General features: G+C 39.8%; 2 protein-coding genes across 2 annotated transcripts in view; one reads left to right on the top strand and one right to left on the bottom strand.

Moving 5' to 3' along the window:
- ACACA (acetyl-CoA carboxylase alpha) overlaps positions 1-4,290 on the bottom strand; it is a gene marked incomplete at both ends in the record, with an annotated part of 253,999 nt that extends 249,709 nt beyond the window's left edge. The window contains one exon of the mRNA XM_084237949.1: positions 4,253-4,290. Coding sequence (XP_084094075.1) covers positions 4,253-4,290 — 38 coding nt within the window. The remainder of the gene's footprint in view (positions 1-4,252) is intronic.
- Positions 4,291-7,472: 3,182 nt separating this feature from the next.
- Positions 7,473-23,848, top strand: part of TADA2A (transcriptional adaptor 2A) — a gene marked incomplete at both ends in the record, with an annotated part of 42,997 nt that continues 26,621 nt past the window's right edge. The window contains 4 exons of the mRNA XM_084237234.1: positions 7,473-7,497; positions 14,836-14,942; positions 16,282-16,341; positions 23,211-23,302. Of these exons, the coding sequence (XP_084093360.1) occupies positions 7,473-7,497; positions 14,836-14,942; positions 16,282-16,341; positions 23,211-23,302 (284 nt within the window). The remainder of the gene's footprint in view (positions 7,498-14,835; positions 14,943-16,281; positions 16,342-23,210; positions 23,303-23,848) is intronic.

The raw sequence follows: 23,848 nt of genomic DNA, 5'->3' as shown, positions 1-23,848 counted from the left end.
TCCATATTTTTCAATGATATTAAATGGTGCCAGGTTCTTTAAAAATAGTATTTCAAACATTTATTGGATACTTATTGGTTGCAAAAGAGTATAGATTGCCTGCCATCAAATGATGCTAAATACTTTAGGAGCCTGTTCTGGCAGTAAAAAGGTGGAGGCCCTGGAGATGAGGCTGAAAAGCATGCAGCTAGGCCACCTAGTAGGCATTTAAAATTTTTCTGATAAACAGAAGTCTCTCCCAACAATGCATTCCTAGTTTGCCCAACTTTTGGATTCTACTCAATGCTTGGTGACTCACGAGACAGATATCCTGTCCTCTGTGTAGATCAAAAGGAAGGGCAGAGTGGCAAAGAAGGGGCAGAAGAGAAGAACAGCAAACTCTGCTTCACTGTGATGGCATTATGAAACCCTCATACCTGCAACTCCACTTTTTTTGTTGTTGTTTTTTAAAGATTTATTTTATTTATACATCCAAGAACTGGGGTATAGCCCAGAGGTACGGTGGGGGGGAGGGTTCACCAGAGATAGAGTGAGGAGCAGAAAAGGGGGATCTACTGAAAACACTGCGGAGGGGAGCAGCAGGTCAGACAGGAAAGGTCTGCGGTGCCATGTGGGTCAGCTCCCTGGCTAGGGATTGGAACACGTGTTGCAGTGGCTGCCGATAGCTTCATTGTGCTGAGACTTAACCCCTTATGCTACCAGGGAGGCCTCAACTCTTCAGTTTTAAATAGTCAAAGGTAGCTTACTAGTTACGTTTGGACAGACCTGGCTTTAATTCTGGTTGTGCAGCTAGTAACTGAAAGGCTTTGGCCAAGTGGTTCTTCCAGTGTAAAGTGGGATGCAGCAGGGCCTTTTTGCAGAAATTTTCCCCCCACTCTGTTCACCTTGGAGATCCTTAGGCCCTCTTGGTTACCTAGAAGCACACTTTTCATTTCTTTAAGTTGATTAGCAGGGTGCTTCAAGCCTTCTTTGGCAGACTGCTTAGGTCGGGGTGGATCAAGTGAAGTAAGTTGAGGATTGATTCTCTAATGCCTTTGATCACCAAGGGAGAAGTATGAAAGGATGTAGCGAGGAGGGCAGAAGGAGGAGGGCAATGCCCCTGAATGCAAGAGGCAGCAGCAGAGGCTGAAGAGGCTGAACCAGGCCAGGAAAATGCCTTGCTGGGTGACCAAGAGAGCTATAACCCTCGAGGCTCAGGCCTTCTGTGGGAGAAGCCCTCTCTAATGAGTCTATACCAGGGAGAGGCCGTGTAATTGGCAAGCCCTCTTCTGCAAAACCTAAATCTTGGACTAATTTACACAGACTGGGTACAGCCCAGGGCTTAAAGGGAGGAAGTAGAAATCTGGAAGGTAGAGTTAAACTTTGAAGAGTTTCTGTTTTTATCTATCTGTACACCCAACTACAAAGAGTTACCTCAGTTATAGGAAAAATGTAGGTTAGACGAGATAAAATTTACAGTCTTTCCCACTCAGGACATAGAAAGTAACTAACAATGGCAAGAATTCTTTCCATAGGGAGGGAGGCTGAGAAACTGCACTTCTGATTCTAACCACAGAAGTTTAGTAACTGAAGAAGCATTATTAGGATGTTTGAAGTCAGTCAGTGGTAAATATGTTACAGAGCCTGAAGACAGGACACAATTTTCCATACCAGGCTTCTCTTTCAAAAGTCAGTGTTCTTAGGTAAAAGTAGAAGGGCCTGGAGTCTGTCCTGGAGGCCAGTCTTCAAATATACTAGCCAACATGAACTAGTTATGTCTGTTCACAAAAGGTGTTTTTTCCAGGTGCCTTTATAGACACGTTTGGTGAGGAGAGGAACAAGGGCACTTAGTCATCTGACAGGCTAAATACAGGGTGCGTCCGAAGCTAACAAAGGCTATTTAACCCCGACTTTGGGGACTCAGAAGTGAGGCATAGGTCAAAGGAAAGGAAACCTGGAAGCAACATTGGTGCATAAGGGGAAAAGGAGGAACTTCCCCTCTGGCTAAAGAATGAAGTATGAGACAGGATGGTGATGACAAAGAAATAGGAAGACACTGACCTGTGAGAGGCCTTCTACAAAGAGAGACCATATGATATATTGTATGAATTGAGATATTTCTGAGTGAAATGAAACAAGATCACTAATTATGTGGAAACAACAGACATAAACCAGGGGTGTCCTCAGAAAATCGGGACTTAAGATCACCCTGCTTTTAGGCCCTGTTCCCGAACTGGGATCTGCAGTGAAAGCACAGATGGCATGTCTTCTCTTTTTACCTTATACATTTTGCCTGAGTGACTCCATCCATACCTTTGCCTTTACTTGCTCTTTCACAAACATGCGTCCAGGATGTACTTCTGGGCACTGAGGTTGCAAAGAAGAAAAGACAGTATGTGTCCTCAAGCTCTGTCTAAAGAAGACACACATCCAAAACAACAACTGCAAGCGATTCTAATACACTTAGACAATTTTAGCTCTGGCCTCTCCCCTGAGTTCTAAACTCATAGATGTCATTTTCACGCAGATTGCAAAGCACAGATTGAAAACAGAACTTCTAATTTCTCTTTCATATCAGTTCTTTCTTCAGCTGGTCTTATAAATGATGTCACGCTCCACCTCATTGCTGAAGGCAAGAATTCAAGAAAGAATTGCCTTAATCAGTGTTATCCTACCTCTTGCTGGGCATTTAATTTTTCCACATCTTTCTCAAACACACAGACCAAAATGGGGCTTAGAATTCTAATAAGGGTCTAACATTATTGGAAGTGAAAGGGTAATTTTCAGATGTTTGAATGTCATGTTTTAAATGAATAGATCCCAGGATGATCTACTGTGGGACTGTTTTCCCCACAGTAATACAACATTGATGATTCATATTGTTTGTTGACAATCATGACTTCCAGATATAAGCCCAAGTCAGTCTCAAAATTTTTCAGTTTAGGTGAAAAAGACATGAAGATGTGTCTTCTGCATTTGACACTAGCTTCTCTTTGTGGAAGAAGATTCTCTTTGTGAGAGTGATTGTAAAGGTATGAAAGTGTAGGTGAAACACCAAAGTTAATAATCAACTACTGTGTTAAAGGATAATTTATGCTGGACAGGGCAATTTTAAGATCTCTACCATCTCTCTCCATATAGCTGCCAGATGGATCCTTTTAAACAAATCTCCTTACTCCTCTGCTGTCAGTCCTTTCATTTCTATCAGATACCAATAAAATTCAAAGTCCACCCATTGTTTACCCAAGTATAATCTGGCTGCTGGCTCTGTTTTCCATCTTATTTCTGTAATTTGCTGTGCTCCAGCCACGTGGTTGGCCTGGCTTCTCCAACATGCCAAGTAAGTCTATATCTCAAGGCTATTGCAATTGCCAGAAGTTACCCTCTAGAAATCCACACAGCTGCCTCTCTCTCATTAAATGATTAGATTTCTATTTATACGCTCATCCATTAAGAGGTCGTCCTTAAGTAGGTCTTAAGGTAGATGTATCTCTATCAAAACAGCATCTCACATCACATTCATCCCTTTATCCTGATGAACTTCCTTCCACAAAACTTGCCACATTACTGGATATTATATTACTGGCATTTAGTGATACATTAGCTGTATTGATCATTGTCAGTCTCCCTATGAGGCAGAGACTGCTTTGTTCACTGCATCTAGAAATGTGCACTGCATCTAGAAATGTAGGCTCATTAAAAATTTGTTGGATGAATGAAGAGCTTTTCAGGATACATCAAAATGTAAAACTACTCTAATAAAACCTATGTTTTGACATGAGGCACAGAAAAATGTCTGGAAGAGTTGTATTCCAATACGTTAACTACTTAACATGGCTGGAACTGTTTTCACAATTTTGCTCTTTGTGAATTTTCTGATTTTTTTTTTTTTACAATGAACTTGTTACTCATATACTAAAATGAATACAGAGGACAGAGAGCATACACGAATTCTAAGAGGTCAGGGAAAATGATCAAGGATCAACTTCTAAACAGATGTAACAGCATATGGTTAAGATAAAACACGGTTTGAATGCATTTCCCCAACACACTCTCTAGCAGTGTGATCCCAAATTATTTATACGGCCGAGTGTAAATGTCTTCACCTAGAAAATTGGGATAATAATAGTGCCTACCTCTTCAGGTTGTTTTTGAAGATTAAATGAGATCATGTATGTAACCTGCTTTGTACAATGCCTGGCATGCAGTAAGTACTCGACAACTGGTAGCTATTATAATAATTAGTACAGTAATAAGAGATGTTGGGACATACCTAGCCCTCAAGAGTGACATCAGAGTGGACCACCACATCCTGTCATCACTGCGCCTCAATCTGGGCATCTGAAGCCCAAAGAGGGGATGGTTCTTTCCAAAAGAAGATAATTTCGACGTTCCAGAAGCATCTGAATAAGACGTACCCTGTTCACCCTCAAACCATTCAGTCTGGTTAATCCATGGGCAGCACTGTAAGACCCAGAGTCCAGAGGCTGCTCGGCGTTTGAGGGCCCAGCCCCTTGGCCTCAATTTCCTTCGCTGCAACAGAAGGGAGTGGGAATGTTAAAAACACAAAAGCAGGACAGGTGTGGGCCCGCACCACCTCACCGCTCTGGGGGTGGGGGGTGTCAACTGGCATCGCGCTCTGGCTAGCCTCTGGCACCCCGCAAGGCGGATCACTGGTTGGACCCAGAAATCTGGCAAGTCAAAAAAGTCAGAGGCAGATCGAGGCCAGGGATTCCACAGAGGGGCGCGGGCGCAGGGGCAGAGGCCCAGGGGCGGGGCGCGCGGCGGCGCCCGGAGGGCCGGGGAAGGGGCGGGGCGCGCGCGCGGCCGGGGCGGGCTCGCGCCCGCGCCGCGCGGACACGAGCACGCAGCCCCGGGGGCGCGCGCGCAGCCGGCGGCTCCTCAGGGCGGAGGAGGGGGACGCGGCGAGGTGAGGCACGAGGCGCAGCCCGGCGGGCGGGCGGCAGCGGCGGGGCGCGAGCCCCTCTACCGGGCCGCGGGGAAGGCGGAGGCCGCGGGAGTTAGCGGGGGGCGGCGCGGGCCCCGGCGGCCGGCGGAGACGTGGCGGGCGGAGACGTGGCGGGCGGGCCGCGCCGCAGGGGAGGGCAGTGCGGGTCTGGCCTGCGCCCTCCGGCCCCGCCCCGCGCCGCGCCCGGCGCTTGCGCCCCGTGGGCCACCCGGGGTGTCCCCGCCGCGGCGTTCGGGTCTCGGGAATGGAGCGCCCAGTTATCCTAGTAACAGCCACGGGGTGTCATGCCCCGGGCCGACCTCTGCCTTTGAGTGTTCAAGTAGGCCTTCCAGGTGTGTCAGCCGCGTGTAGAGCGGAGGCCGAGGCGCAGGTGGAATGACTTGCCCGAGGTCGTACAGGTGATGAGAACAAAGTGAGGACCTGAGCTTTATGTGGACAAGTCCAAAGTGTGCCCCTCTCCTCTGCACCCCGCTGCATGCTGGCCCTCAGGGTGCCAACCTTCTCCCATACCTTCTCCCATTGACTTCTTTGAGTTTGGCAGATGTTAGTTGGCGCTAGTGCCCATGGTGTCTCGGATGTGGTGTCAGAAATGTCTATTATGAGGGCAGGGGAGGAAGAAGGAAGATTCTGCTGATTGCAACATTGTGTTTATGACGCGAGTGTTTTATCAGACTTTATTCTACACATGCTTTCCTTGAGCATTTCTGTTAACCTCGGTTGAAATCACTGCTGTTCACTACCTATAAGACATTGTGCAGGTAACACAATCTTTCCTGTCTTTCGAAAAAGCAGTGTGCCTCAGAACAGGGTGAGAATTCAGTTTATCCCATACAGTGATACCAGAGTACCCGGCACGGGAGATTTTCAATAAATGTTGGCCCTTACTTTATTGTCGAGTGCACAATACCCCCTTGCTAAACTCGTTTTTCTTCAATCACTAACATTTTCTGTGACACCACCCCACGTGCTCCTTCCCCTCCCAAAAAGACAAGTTCATTTACAGCCTGAGTGTTACCTATATTTAATGATGAATGATTCCCCAAGCTAAAAATACCAGGAGACAGAAGTCACTCCAGGAGAACTAAAGATGAATTAACCTTTTGTAGAACTGACAGTTATTTGCCCATTACATTTGTGTCCATTGTTTCTTTCTGTGTGCTTCCTACTCTAAGGCATACAGATTGGTATTGGATTTAGTCTCTGCTTTTAGTCTAGAATAGTTGGGAAAATATGCATTAAGAAATAATCCTTACAAAGTAAAATGTGAAAAATGTCAGAAAAGAGAAATGAAAAGCTATGGGGTATTTAGAAAAAGAGGGATGTTTCTTAGTATAAAGTATGACTCCTGCCTTTCAGAAGATACTTTCTACAATGTACATATCTATTAAATAGTTGTTCAAGGAGTAAATTTGTGAAGAAATACATGTTGTAATAGAATTCCTGGGTTTACAGTAACAGAAACTCATTAAAGTTTTTTTGGAAAGACAGAAATAAGAAAAGAACAAAACAGTTAGGCTACTGGTGGAGATGGGGATCTCAACAGCCAGAACTCATGGACCAAATTCTTTGATGAGTGAATGACTGTCCTTGAATATCTTTTTTTTTTTTTTTAAAGATTTATTTATTTATTCATATAAGCACTGGGTACAGTCAGAAGCGCGGGAGGGTGAGAGAATTCACCAGAGCCAGAGCGGGGAGCAGAGCAGGCAGAAGGACCAAGGTACACTGCTGAGGGGTGCAGCGGGCGGCAGGAGAGGTCTGCGCGCCATGTGGGACCCTCCTCTGGTGGCCGGGGAGCAGCCGGGGATCGAACCAGCGCTGCAGAGGCTGCGGGCAGCTTCGCAACCCAGCGCTCAACCGCTGCGCCACCGGGGAGGCCCCTGTCCTTGAATATCTTACTCAAGATTCAGATTTCAGTTAGTAAAGATGTGGTAAGATGTGGTTGCTTTAGTTGTTTACTTGCTTTAGTTGTTTAGTTGTTAGTGGTTGCTTTAGTTGCTTTAGTTGTTTGCTTTAGTTGCTTTAGTTGTGTAGTTGTAGGGATTGGAGTATTGGGATTGGCAGCACCATCAGAACCATATAAAATGTGGGAGAATCTGTTTTTCCAAAGGAAAAAGGAGAGATGTGATGCTGGGCAGAGAAAAGTAGCAGTTGTTTATTAGAGATTTGTTTATTAAGGGCTCACAGTGGGCCGGACATCATGGTACATTATCTATATGAGTTGTGATATTTAATCCTTAGAAAAATTCTAGGATGTAGATACTGTATCATACCATTTTACAGAGGAGGAAATAGACATATAAAGGTAAACTAATTGACTTAGCATACAAAGTTAGGATGTAGTCGAGTTGAGTGTGTTTCATTATCTTTTTTTTTAACTTGTGCCTTGGAATTGTTTTCTGACCCATGTGCCACTTCTGTTCATAGGGTGGTCATCACGCTTTGGTATGTGTGTTGGTGACTTCTGAAATCCTAAAGGAGCTCTGCATTGTGGATCAAAGCCTCCATCTTTGTCAATTAGGAAATGGACCGCTTGGGCTCCTTTAGCAGTAAGTACTGTGGAAACAAGTCCCAGATGAATATTAAGAGCAAACTGAGTAGAAGTTGATCAAAAAAGAAAAATAAACTATTTGAGATTAAACAACAAGACCTCGTGAATCTGATCATAAAGGGAAAAGAATATCTCATCAAAATAAAATCAACCAATACTTTATTGATTGTCACTAAACATAATGGCACAGATATATCACCCTAGGTCTTAAAACTAAATTCAGATGAACTAGGCATAGTATGATTAACCTGTAATAGATTTTTTCAAAAACAGTTGGATTTCTCTAGATCAATGATATTTTAGATAACTTGATAAAGAAATAATGTTAGTGGTAGAATATAGGAAATTCCTTTCCCCTTTTTAGGTGGAACTTTGTTCTAAGAATAAACCTTAATATAATCAGAGAAAAATGGTGTATGTATAAAATATAATTAAGGCAACTTAATTATATTTTATAATTAAGGCAACTTAATTATATTTTATAACTATTTTACAACTAAGGAAAACAATTATACTGCTTTTTCTCTGATTCAAGATAAGAGATTTGGCAGAAATAGAGACCCGTTATTAGATGTTAGTAGTGTCCCAAAGAGAAGAATCAGAAAGGCACATTTGGGGTATTGTTTCCTGTTCAGCAGTTTCTAAAGGGATTCTAATTTATTTGCTCCTTGACTAGCCCTATTTACATTTACAGAATGAAGTATTCAAACACATCTAGTTCAGATCTCTCATTTTACATATGGAGGAAAAAACCTAAATGAATATCCACCTCTCCCCCCCCCCCCCACCTTTCTCATTTTGGTTTGTCTGGTCTTATTTCTATTCCTCTTTGGTGATAATTTTGAAAAAACAATTAAGATGTCCATTTGAGTTTTCCCCTGTATAATTTCTATTTTTTCCCCTTACATATAATAAGGGAGACATGTTTCCATAGGGAGACATTTTCAGACCATAAATATATCTTGTTCCTTATCAGAATTTCTCCGTGGATTTAGCATCCATTGATGATTCTGGCCTGATTCAATGTTTACTGTGATGGTTGCAAAATGATGAGGTTTTTTAAATCCTCTAAGTCAGCACTCTGTATTTACTAATTAGTCCTTAGCATTCTACTATAATCAAAAGACTCGTATCCTGCTTATTGATTTATCAGTATGAACACATGAATTACTATTTTTGTAGTGTTTTTTAAAGATTTATTTATTTATTTGTTTGTTTATTTATTTATTTATTTATACAAGCACTGGGTACAGTCAGAGGCGCGGGAGGGTGAGAGAATTCACCAGAGCCAGAGCGGGGAGCAGAGCAGGCAGAAGGACCGAAGTACACTGCTGAGGGGAGCAGCGGGCGGCAGGAGAGGTCTGCTCGCCATGTGGGACCCTCCTCCGGTGGCTGGGGAGCAGCCGGGGATCGAACCGGCACTGCAGAGGCTGCGGGCAGCTTCGCAACCCAGCGCTCAACCGCTGCGCCACGGGGGAGGCCCTGTAGTGTTTTTTAAATTCATTATCATACTTAACTATTTTGCTTCTCAGAGTATCCTGATTTGACCTCTGTGAGCCCCTTCGAACTTGTTCCTGCATCCTTGTGACATGCCCCCATCACTTTTGACCATTTCCTTAACTTTTGGCATATCTGCATGTTCCAGGTACATTTTGTACCTCCTCTGTCCTAGCCCTGGAATCAGCCACTTCTCTGACTCACTCTGGTTCCTCTTAGAGAGGGATGACGTTAGAAGCCAAGATCTGGTCACTGCTTATTTTTTTTAAAGATTTATATATTTATGCATACAATAACTGGGGTACAGGCCAGAGGTATGAGAGGTGAGAGGATCCACCAGAGACAGAGTGGGGAACAGAACAGGCAGATCGACTGAAATACACTGCTGAGGGGAGCAGCGGATGAGCCAGGAGAGGTCTGCTGCACCATGTGGGTAGCCGGGGATTGAACTCATGCTTCAGTGGCAGTGGAGAACTTCGTAGGTTGCCTCTTAACCCCTTGTGCCACCAGGGAGGCTCTGGTCACTGCTTATTGCTCTTAGATTTACCTCTTGCCTCTTTTGGCCCATAGGGCTAGGAAATTTTTGTGTGTGCATGCAGTATATAAATATATGCACACATATAATCCTAAATACATGCATATTCTCACATAATTTTTTTTTTAGAAATCAGGAGTTCACTTTAATAGTTACTCTAATTCATCCTCATAGACTTTTTTCCTACTTCCCCCATTGTTTATATGTCCTTTCCTCAATGAGAATCCTGACCCCCAAAAACATTAGCACGTTTACTAAGTCTTTTAATACATACAAAATAATTTCAGAATTACTTTGCACATAAACTGTTGAAAACCCATCTTTTTCAACAAGTTCAAGATTTGTTTGCAATTATTCCCTCTACTACCCCAAACTGAAAGTATCTGTTACATGTTTATAAGTTATTTGAATTGGTTGTTTTATTTTTTTCTCTTTTTAATGTGGTGATACTATTCTCTTGGAATATTGTTGGGTTCATCTCTCTCATTCTGCTTTCAGTTTTTCCTTCCCATACTGTATTAATTTTTGTAATTTATAAAACATAAATATGCTTTCAAAATCAAAACTATACAAAAAGATATATTTGGAGAGTTGTCACTCTTTCCTTCATCTCTTCCACTCCATTCCATTCCCTATTCCCCAACCCCTTGTAAATACTTGCTTCTTTGTTGTCTAGTTTTTGTATCCTGTGTTTCTTTTTGCAAAGATAGGCAGATGGCATGGTTTTGGTCCCTCCCCATAATTTCTTATAGAAAAGATTGAATACTCTGTACACTCTTTTGCATTTTGGCTTTTGGTGTGTGGTTTTTTTCCCTTCATTTAACATTATCTCCTGAAAATACTGTTAGTTTATAGAGATTTTCCTTATTCCTTTTCGTAGCTGCATAATACTCCATCATGTGGATGTACCATAGTTTGTTAACTACTATATAGTGCTTGGACATCTTACATAGTGCTTTGTGAGTACAGATGATGTCCTAATGCATAACCTTGGCATATCTGTTTTGTGTTCTTGGAGATATATATTCAGGGTGAATTCCTAGGTATGGGATTGCTAGATCAAAAGATAAATGGGGGCCTCCCAATGGTGCAGCGGTTGAGCGCTGGGTTGCGAAGCTGCCTGCAGCCTCTGCAGCGTCGGTTCGATCCCCGGCCGCTGGGCGAGGGTCCCACATGGCATGGTAGTCCTCTCCTGCTGCTGCCCGCTGCTCCCCTCAGCAGTGTACTTCGTCAGTCTGCCTGTTCTGCTCTCTGCTCTCGCTCTGGTGAATTCTTTCACCCTCCCGCGCTTCTGACTGTACCCCAGTGCTTGTATAAATAAATAAATCTAAAAAAAAAAAAAAAAAAAAAAGATAAATGGAAGCATAGTTTTATTTAGATATTGCTAAATGACTCTCAATAGTTGTGCCATTTTGTATTCTTATCAGCAATATATGAGAATGACTATTTTCCCATAGCCTTTTTTCTTTCTTTCTTTTTTTTTAAAGATTTATTTATTTATTTATTTATACAAGTACTGGGTATAGTCAGAAGCATGTTAGGGTGAGAGAATCCACCAGAGCCAGAGCAGAGAGCAGAACAGGCAGAAGTACACTGCTGAGGGGAGCAGTGGGTATGGCAGGAGAGGTCTGCGGGCCATGTGGGACCCTAACCGGTGCCCGGGGATCGAACCAGTGCTGCAGAGGCTGTGGGCAGCTTCGCTGCCCAGCGCTCAACCGCCGCGCCACCAGGGAAGACCCGTTCCCATAGCCTTAATAATAAAAGTAATGTTATCGAGCTTTTGATTTTTGGTAATTTGATGGGTAAGAAGTTATATCCAGTGTAGATTGTTCTTACTATGAGTGAAGTTGAGTGCCTTTTCATATGTATAAGGACCATTTTTAATCTTTTTTTTTTTAATTATCTCCATGTCTTTTGCAATAGGATTTTTGGCCCCCCTTTTTTTCTGTCAATTTTTTAAAAGTTCTTTATATGTTAGAGATTTTAGTCCTTTATCTGTCATATGTTTGCAAATATTTTCTTACTGTATATTTACTTCTTTGCTCTGCTTATGGTATTTTTTTTTTCCCCTAAAGATTTATTTATTTATTTATATAAGCACTGGTACAGTCAGAAGCGCGGGAGGGTGAGAGAATTCACCAGAGCCAGGGAGGGGAGCAGAACATGCAGAAGGACCCAAGTACACTGCTGAGGGGAGCAGCGGGCGGCAGGAGAGGTCTGCGCGCCATGTGGGACCCTCCTCCGGTGGCCGGGGAGCAGCCGGGAATGGAACCAGCGCTGCAGAGGCTGCGGGCAGCTTCGCAACCAGCGCTCAACCGCTGCGCCAGTATTTTCTCTAATCAAGAAAGAGTTACTAGTTTTGTTTATGCTGTCAAATTTATTAACCCTTTATGTGTCTGGATTTTGAATGATGACTTTTTTTTTCCTAAGTTATAGAAAAGTTGTAAAATACCTTTTGAAGGACAGTCTTATTATGTATCAAAAAGCTCCAAAGGCCTTAATAACTCTATTTACCCTCAACAATTCTTATTCTAGGAAGTTATATATCCTGAGGAACAAAATGTGAAAAATGTACATATGCAAATGTTGATCTCATCTTTTGTAATAATAGTGATAAATTGGAACAACATAAATGTCCACCAGTAGAGAACTGGTTATATTAGTTCTCAACTTAATGATTGGGATCAAAAGTGATTTCTTTTTAAAATATTTTTAAAGACCCTTTTGTTATTTGGAAATGAAATACACAGACAATGTAACATATCTACACCCATGATTTCAAAGAAATAAAAATAATACCCTAACTATAATAGAAAGGATAAATAAGGGAAAAGTAACTTACAATGAAATAGCACAGTTTGTAATAACATGTATCTCAGTATGTTTAGACATGATTATAGTAGAAAACATAATGACATGAAGAGTCAGATGCTTGTACCCATATGTTGAGTCACTGTGCATCTTACAACTACAGATGCAGAATGATGCAGGTATACTGTATTAGTGACTCAGAAGTACCGCAAACTTGAATGACTCCTGGTAAAGTTCCAAGCAAAACAACACATAATCTCTTGAAGTACATGCATTTGCCTTCTTGGAAATTTCAATATATATTGAAACTATCGGAAATGTTTTGTTTTATATGTATTCCCGAATTAGTTTCTAGCTTCATGTACTTATGAATGTCTAGTTGAATGTCTGCTCAGATATTTGCAAGCACGCAGGGCTTAGGCCAGTTCTTTGCCCTGCCGGTGAGATTCCAGTCGTGTGCCTCGTTGCTGTGACAATAAAAAGCACCTCCTCAGATTTTCAAAATGCCTTCCTAGTGGCCATTAGACTAGATAATTAACAATTTAATTCATTAAAAAGAATAAGGAAGGACCTCCCCAGTGGCGCAGCGGCCCGCGGCCTCTGCGGCGCCGGTTCGATCCCCGGCTGCTCCCCTACCCCCGGAGGAGGGTCCCACATGGCGCGCAGACCTCTTCTGCTGCCCGCTGCTCCCCTCAGCAGTGTACTTTGGTCCTTCTGCCTGCTCTGCTCCCCGTTCTGGCTCTGGTGAATTCTCTCACTCTCCCGCGCTTCTGACTGTACCCAGTGCATGTATAAACAAAACAAACAAACAAATAAATAAATAAAACATGCCTCTATTAAAAAAAAAAGAATAAGGAAGAGCTATGTATATTATCATAAAAGATGTTCACAATATATTATGAAGTGGAAAAAAAACAGGGTACGAAACACCATGTACCATATCTCAGTTGAAAGGTTGGAAATCAAAGGATGACTCACACTTCATAATTTCCTCGCAAAAAATTTTTAAACTATAATTGGATTATTTTTACAAATCAATTTTTAGAATGTTTACAAATCTTAACATAAGGCTTTAATGGCTTTTTGGTCAGTGGTTTTTTTTTTTTTTTTTTTTTTTTTTTTTTTTTTTTTAACCTTTTTGGAGCTATGTTTGAGGGAAGAAAAATGTGGTTATATCATTAAAATAAGAGGATGTGAGAAAAGGTAATTTGGTAAAAATTGGCATCTAGCACTTAATAGAACACTTTTTGTCCTTCCATGTCAGAATTAAAATGGGAGAAGTGGGGTGATTGTTATTCCTTATATATTTTTTAAGCTATTCCCAGAGGATAACATTTCTTTTCCCCATCATTTTCCTTCACATCTTTATTTAGAAACAAATAAAAAGAACAATAATTACCATTCGAAGGAGGGAAAGGTGCCTGGAAGAATATTTCTTGGATGTTAGAATAACGCTATTACAGAATATGAAAAATCCTGCCTCAGGATGCACAAATCTTGTCATGCATCTTTAAAGCTTGGGCTTTCTTAGACCCCCATGATTGATCACAGAGAACAACTCTGCTAAGTTCCCTGACTTTAGAGTGTTAGTATTTGGGGCAGCTGTATTTTTATAACTTCAGAGAGTTTGGATTGTACTCCTTGCCCTAACATTTCAGAGACAATACTGTCATTCGAATTGGTGGAAGGTCTGTGTTCCGTGTTTTCCATGGGAGAAAAGGAGGGAACTTTCCTGGGGTTTAAATCTCAATTCAAATATAAAGACATATTTCAAGGGGGCTCCCCCCCAGCTTTTTATTATAAAAATTGTCAAACTTATGAAAAAGTTGAAAGAACAGTATGTTGATTATCTGTTGCCCACTATCTAGATTCAGCTTTATCTATAAACACAAATGAGTTGTGAGGGTAATGTTACCATTTCCCCCCTGGAAAAATAAGTTGCATATATTAGGCAATTTCCATTTAAAACTTAATATTTGTAAATTTCTCTTCAGGGGCCAGATTTACTTAAAAGCTGTTAGAAGTAGTGGGTACAGGGCTCCATAGTGGCGCAAGGGGTTAAGACGCAGCACTATGAAGCTATCCGCAGCCACTGCAGCACAAGTTCTGTCCCCAGTCAGGGAGGTGACCCACGTGATACAGCAGACCCCTCTTGTCTCTCCAGCTACCCCTGTCTTCCCCCAGAAGTGTTTTTTAGTACATCTGCCTGTTCTGCTCCCCACTCTGTCTCTAGTGAATCCTCTAACCCCCCTCATCTTTAGCCTGCATCCCAGCTCTTATATGCATAAATAAATAAATCTTAAAAAAAAAAAGTAGTGGGTACAATGAAGGAACAAAAAAGATGCCCTGAGAAAAAAGGAACATAATTTTTTGTTTTTTATTTGAAATGAACTTACTATCTGTGTGATCATTTGCAGATTTTCACCTTCTTGCAGTTAAAATTATCTTAAGGTGTTTTTTTTTGAAGCTAATATATATTTTTTGTTGTTCTAGATGATCCTTCTGATAAGCCACCTTGCCGAGGCTGCTCCTCCTACCTCATGGAGCCTTATATCAAGTGTGCTGAATGTGGACCACCTCCTTTTTTTCTCTGCTTGCAGGTAACTCATTAAGGAGAGGTTTCCTCTCCTAGCCTAGTTATATGAACATAGTAAATGCAGAGATGACTATTGATTGCTCAAAGGGACCATACTTTATTAAATGTGTTCCTTCCAGTCAATCTTCCATTATGCGTTTACCAATGAAAAGTTGGGGAATAAAGCAGATGGATAAAATAGACTGTTGAATATTCTCCATCTCTGTATACATCTAATGCTTAAACTGCCAGAATACTTTTTGCCAGTAGCTTTAAATTGTTGGAAGTATAGGAAACAGACTTGAAACATTATTCCTTTTGATGGCACCTATGACACTACTTACTGTCTTATTGGGGAGTCATCTTTGGGCAGGTGACAAGTAAGAGAATAAACTATTTTCTGGATGTTGATGTAATAATAGTACTAATTATAAATGCCTACTCAGTGCCATGCACTATTTTGAATACTTTACATGAATTCTTCAATTGTCACTATGATCCTATGAAGTATGATTAGGATCTGCATTTTTATGGAAGAAACTCAGGCAAAGTGAGGATCAGTAACCTGCTCAGGGTTACACAACAAATACCTTATTTTATTGGATCCAACACTATCATTCATGAGAAACATTTCAATTTTGGAAATAGTGAAATGCAAAAATGACTGATAAAATTTTAACTTATTTTTTACTATAAGATGAATCCTCATTTCCAAGTTTTAAAACATGAAACAATGTCTTAGAATTGCTGAAATACGGTCCAGAGTCTGGTCCAAATTAGGCAATCTGACTCCAGGACTCAAGCTCTTTTTCAAAGGAGAGGTTCTCCTAGGAAAAAGTTTTTTTTTTCTTCTAATCTTTTTTTCTTTGTGAGGACAGTGGAAAAACTGTGATCATAAATATACCATCCTATTTTGAGTGCAGACAAGATTAAATGAATTCTTTAAAACCCATCATATGAATAGAATGCTCCCCCCCTACCACCCCCTCCCCCCCGCCCCAGCCACACCATTTTCTATTCTTTAAAGAAAGCATTTCAAGGACTTCCCTGGTGATGCAGGGGTTGAAGTCTCAGTGCTATTAAACTATTGCCAGCCACTGTGGCATGAATTTGATTCCCAGTCAAGAAGCTAACCACATGGTGCAGCAGACCTCTCCTTCTCACCCACTGCTCCCCTCGGCAGTATATTTCAGTGGATCTACCTGTTCTACTCCCCACTCTGTCTCTGGTGACTCCTCTCACCCTCGCACCTCTAGCCTATAACCCAGTTCTTCTATGCATAAATAAATAAACGTAAATCTTAAAAAAAACTAAAGCATTTCAAAAGTAGGTTTTTGCTAACTTGATTTTCTTTTCTTTTGCAGTGCTTCACTCGTGGATTTGAGTACAAGAAGCATCAAAGTGATCATACTTATGAAATAATGGTAATGATAAAGTTACAGGGAAATCCCATTCTGGGAATTCATTTTATTCTGTCTCCAACTCTCTCTTTTTCCTCTGCTTATGATTTAGGTAATTATTACTCAATAAGTTTTTTTTAGTTTTATGGATCCGTTAAGGCATTTAAATCCAACAGTCATATGTTCTGGGGCTCTTTTTTGTTTCAAAGCTAGAATTTAAGGAAGGTGTTTTTTGAGATTTATTGACATCAGGGTAAGAAGTATTCTGCTTTTTAGGTTCACTGATAAACATAGTAAATGTGTCACCACTGTTTTGGCTAATGATATTTTTATATGGTTCATGTGGGCAGTTTCTATCTGACACTCCATCCTCCTGCCTTTGGGGAAATGAGTTACTCTGTGAGAATTAAGTTAAAAATAAACGCAGAGTAAATGACATAATACATAAAATTACTTTGAAGACACAGTGGCTTTATAAGCCAGAGTGGATTTGGCTATATTTTGATTGATTGTATTGCTCACTCTAAAGAAGGAATTAAAGGTAGATGTTGGCAGTGTCTGTCCAAGCTTCCATAACAAATTGCCAAAAATTAGTGACTTGAGACAACACACATTTATCATCTCATAATTCTGTGTGTCAGAAGACCTTTGTTAAGTGCAGCTGGTTTGCTCTAGGTCTCATTGGGTTGAAATTAAGGTCTGGGCTTTATTTTGGAAAACCACAACAATCCACTTCCAAGCTCATTCAGATTGTTGACGGAATTCACTGTTTTGAGGTTATAGGACTGATTCCACTGTTTCCTTACTGGCCTTTGGCCAGGGCTTGCTCTCAGTCTCCAGAGACTCCTGGTCCCCTTTTTCCTTATTCTAAGCCAGCAACAGCAGGTAGTTCTGTGGGTCATTGAAGAAATTACTTGGGGTCTCTGATTTCTCCTGTTGCCCCAGTTCTTATTCACTGAATCTGACTCTCCTGCCATCCTCTTCTACTCATAATGACCTATGTAATTACATTGGTTCCACCAGGATAATCCCAGACTCCCCATTTCAAAGTCAACCCATCAGCAGAGTTACTTTACAGCAAATCTGGTTAGTTTGAATAATCAGGAGACAGGAATCTTGGTGGGAGGGGGGGATCATCTTTAGAATTCTGCCTACCACTATTCTGTAGTGTGTGTTCATCTCTTAAAACTTTAGCAAGGGTGAATTAGCATCTCTGAGTCTGACTTTTTGTGGACCATATTGATCTGAGTTTCTGGGCCTATAATGCTAAGAGTCAGAGTCTGGTCCATAATGAATTAACAAAATGCTACTTAATATCATTTCTTGCCAGACAACTGGCTTACCTTCCCTTGCCTCTCTCTAAACACCTCCTGTCTTCCATGTTACTTATTTACTGATTATGAAACTTGAAATAAATTCTTTTATGTTAGACTTTTTTAGAGCAAACATAGGTTCATAATAAAATTGAGTAGAATCTTACAGAGATTTCCCAAGTGTCTTCTGCCCCCACAAATGCATGATTTTCCCCATTATCAACAACTCCTATCAGAGTGGTAACATTTGTTATCATTGATGAACCTTCACTGACACTCTGTCACTCAAAGTCTGTCATTTACATTAGCGTCCACTCTAACTTAGTACTGTATATAACATACATAAGATGGGTTTGTACACATACAAAAGATGTGTACCCACCATCATAGTATCATATAGGGTACTTTAAATGGATGTGGAAATCCTCTGTGCTCTGCCTATTAATCCATGCTTCCTCCTAACCCTGGCAGCTGACGATCTTTTTATAGTCTCCATAGTTTTTTGCCTTTTTCAGGGTGTCATGTAATTGAAATCATAAAGTATGCACCCTTTTCACACTGACTTCTTTCACTTAGTTAATAAATTCCTTCATGTGTTTTCATATCTTGATAGCTCACTTCTTTTTACTGAATAATAGTCCATTGTCTGGATGTATCACAGTTTATTCACCTACAGAAGCATATCTTGGTTGCTTCCAAGTTTTGACAATTAATAAATCTCTGTAAACGTCCATGTGCAGGTTTTTGCATGGATATATGTTCTCTGCTCCTTTGGGTAAATACCAAGGAACCTAATTGTGTAGCACATGGAAAGAGGATATCTAGTTTTATACTAAGCTGCCACGCTATCTTCCTCATGACTATACCTTTTGCATTCCCATCAACAATGTTGTTCAACCACCAAGGATGTTGTTCCACATCCTCACCAACTTTTGGTGTTGTCAGCATTCTGGATTTTGGCCATTCTAATAGGTGTACTGTGTTGTTTTAATTGGCACTTCTCTGATAATATATATTTTTATGTATAATATAAAAAGTGTAGAGCATCTTTTATAGGAACAATTCCTCCCCCTCTTGTTAATTGCAAAAGTGAATGAAGGGTTAGAAGAGTGGTCAAAGTAACTATGACTTTGAGTTCATTTCAGCAAAGTCATTAGATCTTCAGTAAGCTGGTTTATTTTTCCCAAATTCACCCAATGTTGCCTAAAGACAGAATAAAGATTTATTCATTTGAAAATAATCCCTTAAAGGTTAATTCCAGGTAGGTTGATGATTACCCTCTGTAAGGGTGCTGGCCGTGAGCTCTCTTTAGCCTTTCTGGGTATATGCTTTCTACGTAATGTTGAAAGCACAAAATTTCATTCCAGGTCCATGTAATTCTTTTGATTACATCATCCTCCTTCCCCCTGGCACCCCCCCCACACACGTTCAACACTCATACAAACATATTTCAGAATTCTGTCCTTTACTTTGAGAACTTTTGGAGATTACAAATACTCCCCTTTTGAGGTCAGCCTTGTCTATTTTCGGTGAATTTTTCTGTAGGAATCATGACCACATTTTGGTTTTCTACACCTGAAGCCACTAATATGATTTTTTTCTTTTTTGCATGTGAAGTCTCAGAAAACTTTAAATGGATTTCATTACTTTGTCATCTCACAGTGCTTTATTTTGGGGAGTTACTCATTCTGTGGTGGGTGGTGCATTAATCAAGATTTCTGAGTTCTGTGCCTATTTTTGTCTTGTAATTCTTAGAACCTTGAACAAGTCAAGGCACCACTTTCTTGCCACACCCTTTATACCAGTGATCCTTAAATTTTACCACATAAAATTACCTTCATAAAATTACAGATTTCTATGCCCTGCCTGTTAGAGCTACTAGTTCAGTATGGCTGAGATTCAGTACAGAAAATGAATAATATTGGTTCAACTTTAAGAAAAACTGTCTTAGACCCATTTATTTTTTAGTATAGAAAGTTGTTTTTTTTTTTTTTTTTTTTTTTTTTTTTTTAAGTAAAGTTGGTATGGGCTAATTAATTTTCTGAAATACAGCTTTAGGAATAACAGACTCTTCAGCTGTGAGTTGTCATTTTTACATGTACAGGCTACAATAGTACTTGTCAGATTGAGTGATTGTTATGAATTTAAATGTAGATTCTGAAATTCTTTTCTGGATGGCATAGTAGCGCATGTGCTAGGCATTTTCATAGCACGTGCTCATATAAAAATGTATTGCTTACTGGTGGAGTATCATCACAGAAATTTTTTTTTCATTAACTAGAGACATATTTTCTAAATGCCTGTGTAATCAGAAAAACCTGTGTCACTTTTTTTTCACGTATAGAAAACTTCAAGCATATACTGTCGAAATAATGGCACTTCAGTTATCTCGTTTCTTGACAGCCACATCAAAACTTCATGGTATAAAATAATCAGTTTGTGTTTTGTGGGTCAGGATTCAGATTGGGCATGACAACGGTGGTTTCGGTTCTATAAGATGTACTGGGGCTGGAAATCCAAGAGATTTCTTTCATTCACACCTTGGGCAACCTCAGAATGGCCTGAGTTTGTAGGGAGTTAGCTAGAACATCTTATCTGCCTAAGACCTTGGTTCTTTTTCAGGTAGAGACCTTATTTCCTTTACCCCTATAACCATTCCTCTCTCGGACCATGTACTTCATGGTCTTTCCTGCAAGGAGGCTAGATTCCTTACATGGTGTCTGAGGGCTCTCAAGAGTGCAAAAGTGGAAACTGCCAGACCTTAAGTAAGCCACAGGACCAGCCCATATTAAATGGAAAGGGACCACACCTGAATGTGAGTTCTAGAACTTCAGGGGTCACCAATGTGACCAACTGCCATGACTGTATAATAAATTCTCACTTACCTGTCTCTAGGTCTTAAAATTATCAGCATAAGTCATGTGTCATCTAATTCCCTACCTCTCCCAATTATTTTGAAGCAAAACCCCCAGACACATCATTTCATCTATAAATATTTTGCCAAATATTTCTAAAATTAAAGGTAATTTAATCATTTTTAGTCATTTAGTCATTTTCTCAGTCATCTCATAAATGCTGTTTTTAAACTCCTCCCTTCACACCTGAAATAATCATTCCGAATTTTTATTCCCAAGATTAGTTTTACAGTCTAGAACTGCATATAGATGGATTCATACTGTATGTACTTTTGTTTCTGATTTTATTCATTCAGCATGTTTTTCTTCATGTATAGTAGTTCATTTCTTTTTGTTATAATATTCCATTGTATGAATATAATACAGTTTATTTGGTATTCTGTTGATAAACACCTATACTTGCCTAGTTTTAGGCTGTTACAAATAATGCTGTTATGAACATTTTTGTATAAGACTTTCTGTAGGTACATATATATTTTTCATAAATACTTAGAAGATGACTTGCTGAGTCATAGAATGTGATTATTTAACTTTTTAATAAGCTATAAAAATGTTTCCTAAATGGTTGTATCATTTTACTTCTCCGTTATAAATGAATGAGAGTTCTGATTGTTTCACATGCTTGCCAACATTTGGTATTATTGGTTCCTTCATTTTAGCAATTCTAGTGGCTATCATATAGTGTTGTAGTATCATATTTTTTTTTTTACTTTCACAGTTCTGTGATACAAATAGGTCCCTACATTCTAATTGGTTGCCTCATATATTTTTCCATTTTATAGGTTCTCCCTCTCACCACCTTTCCCTCACTCTTTCTCTCATTTTTTATAAGATTTATTTTATTTATTTATGCATACATGAACTGGGGTCTAAGCCAGAGGTGTGGGGGTGGGGGATTGAGAGTATTCATCAAAGACAGTGAGGAACAGAACAGGCAGACGGACTGAAATACACTGCTGAGGGGATCAGCGGGTGAGACAGAATAGGTCTGCTGCACCATGTGGGTCAGCTCCCTGGCCAGGGTTCGAACTCATGCTGCAGTGGCTGAAGATAGATTGATAGCTCTGTGACTTAACTGCTGGGCCACCAGGGAGACCGCTTTCTCTCATTTCTTACAGTTTATTTGATTTATAAAAAGAAAATCAAAAGAAAAGAAAACTTAGGGTTTTAAATAGATGTTAGGACATTGGATTTTGCTGTTAAAGTGTTCCCCTGTCTTCTGTGCTTTCCTATAAAATTGGTACTTATAATTATTGGCTACCTCAGATTCATTTTTAATCATTGTCTAGATCTTTTAATTCATTGTATTAAAAGGGTATTATAAAATATCCTTTATTTCTATCATTGCTTTTAGTTGATGAGTTAAAATAACTATAAAAAGAAACATCATTATGTGGTCGCCCCGAAGTAAAATGTGTAGAAGGAATGCACGTTTTTTGAAAATATGAATTGATTCCCTAGCATCTTTTAGGTATTTAGAATATTTGATGTGTTTCAATTCTTCGCAGTTATTATTGCTCAAATTGCTGCATTTTTGGTTAATGGGAACCTCTACAGATTGACTTTTGACATGACCCATATAATCTTTAAGAGAGTCATTGCTTTCTAATAGGACAAAATGTTCCTCTCATCTTATATATTTCTTGATCCAAATTTGGAATCAGCATTTTGTTCAAGGAGCCCTGCTTTCCTTAGTGGGAAATCATATTTATAGATTGCATACTGGACACTTAGAAATGCCCACTGCTACTTGGTTGGTCATCGTTTCTAGGTCTTTTCAGTGAAGAGTGTTGGGAAATTATTTTAAGACAAAATACGTCATCAGTTCATATTAAAACTTTCTGTTCAAATACAAGAATACAAAGTTTTTACATAACTTTATAGATCTTACATTTGTATCTTTTTTTCCCCAAGCCCAAAATCCCACTGCCTAGTAAAGTCAATACCATGTGCCCCCATCACATCCATGTATGGTAGTCTCAGGATGACTGTGCCAACAACACTACTGAAAATTTAGTCTGGAAGCATTCTGGCATTTTCTTGGCACTTCTTTTACTTTTGTGGTATATTCTACTAGAGGTGTATAGTCAAATTACTGTGTTTTAAAGTCACTTTGGATAGTTTTTTTCTGTGCGATTATGCCTTAGTATTAAGTCATAGGTTTTACTTGTTATGTTTTTTGATTCCTAGGATTTAAAAATTGAATAATTATATATAAGATAACATGTTTCCAAAGTCAAATCTTTAAAACAAAGACTTTTCAGAGAGATCCAGCTTCTACTCCTGTCCTTCCCACCCTACTTTCTCCCTCTCCTTTGTAGATAACATTTTTTTAATATATGATTTATTGTTCTATTTAAAATATATAAATCACACTCTTTGTACGTCCCCTCTTTCATAGGTAAATGGGAATACTGTAAAATTTATCTCTGCTTTTGTGCTAAGTTTACAAAATATATGTGTCTGCATGTGTTACAGGGTGTATGGGTGATAAAATTTATTGGAGACCCTTATAATTAAAGTTGGAAATAGGGCTGGGGGAGGTGGGCAACTAGTAAGAAATTATTTTAGCTACCTCTCAGTATCATGAGAACAAGTCATTAGATTGTAGATTGGTACCACAGTTGTGTTACTGGGTTCCATTCCTCTATCTGTTCCTTCCTAGACCTCAGATTTTCCTGTCCTTGATCCCAGCTGGACAGCCCAAGAAGAAATGGCCCTTTTAGAAGCTGTGATGGATTGTGGCTTTGGAAATTGGTAAGAGCTCTGTGTTACAGGTTGTCCTGTCAGCTTGGAGGAAAAGCTGCAGTTGAAGGGTAAAGGGAGAAAGGGGTTTGGGGGCCATGTGTTGCTCTCCTATTGATCCATCACTTAAGGACAAGTTCTCTTCCCCTATATACATTACTCTCCAAGACTGAAATGTCTCATGAGGGTATGGGATGTTCAGTGGACCATTATTAGGATGTATCAGCACAGGGAAGGTTGGTCATTTTTTCTAAATAGTGGGAAAGTTTAGACTTTGTTGCTCCTTTATGACTTTTACGAATTTTTCTTGGTTTAGATGCCCTCATCCTTTACTTGAGTCATATTTTAGTAGATGGCCATAACTTATCTGAGATTGAGGTTTGATAGACAGTTTCTTCACATTCTCTGTTTTTAGCTCAAGTAAGCATTTAAATCTCTTTGGGCCTTATTTTTTCATCTGTGAAGCAGAGTAAATATACCGTGAGGTTTAACTAAGACTAAATTAGGTTTTAAGTGTTTGTAACTTAATGCTTGGCACTCTAATAAAAATGTTTCTTC

Source organism: Talpa europaea (genome assembly GCF_964194135.1).
Source record: "Talpa europaea genome assembly, chromosome: 7".
Lineage (NCBI taxonomy): Eukaryota > Metazoa > Chordata > Mammalia > Eulipotyphla > Talpidae > Talpa > Talpa europaea.
Note: the sequence above shows the minus strand (reverse complement) of the source record. Positions and strands in the feature narration are given on the sequence as shown.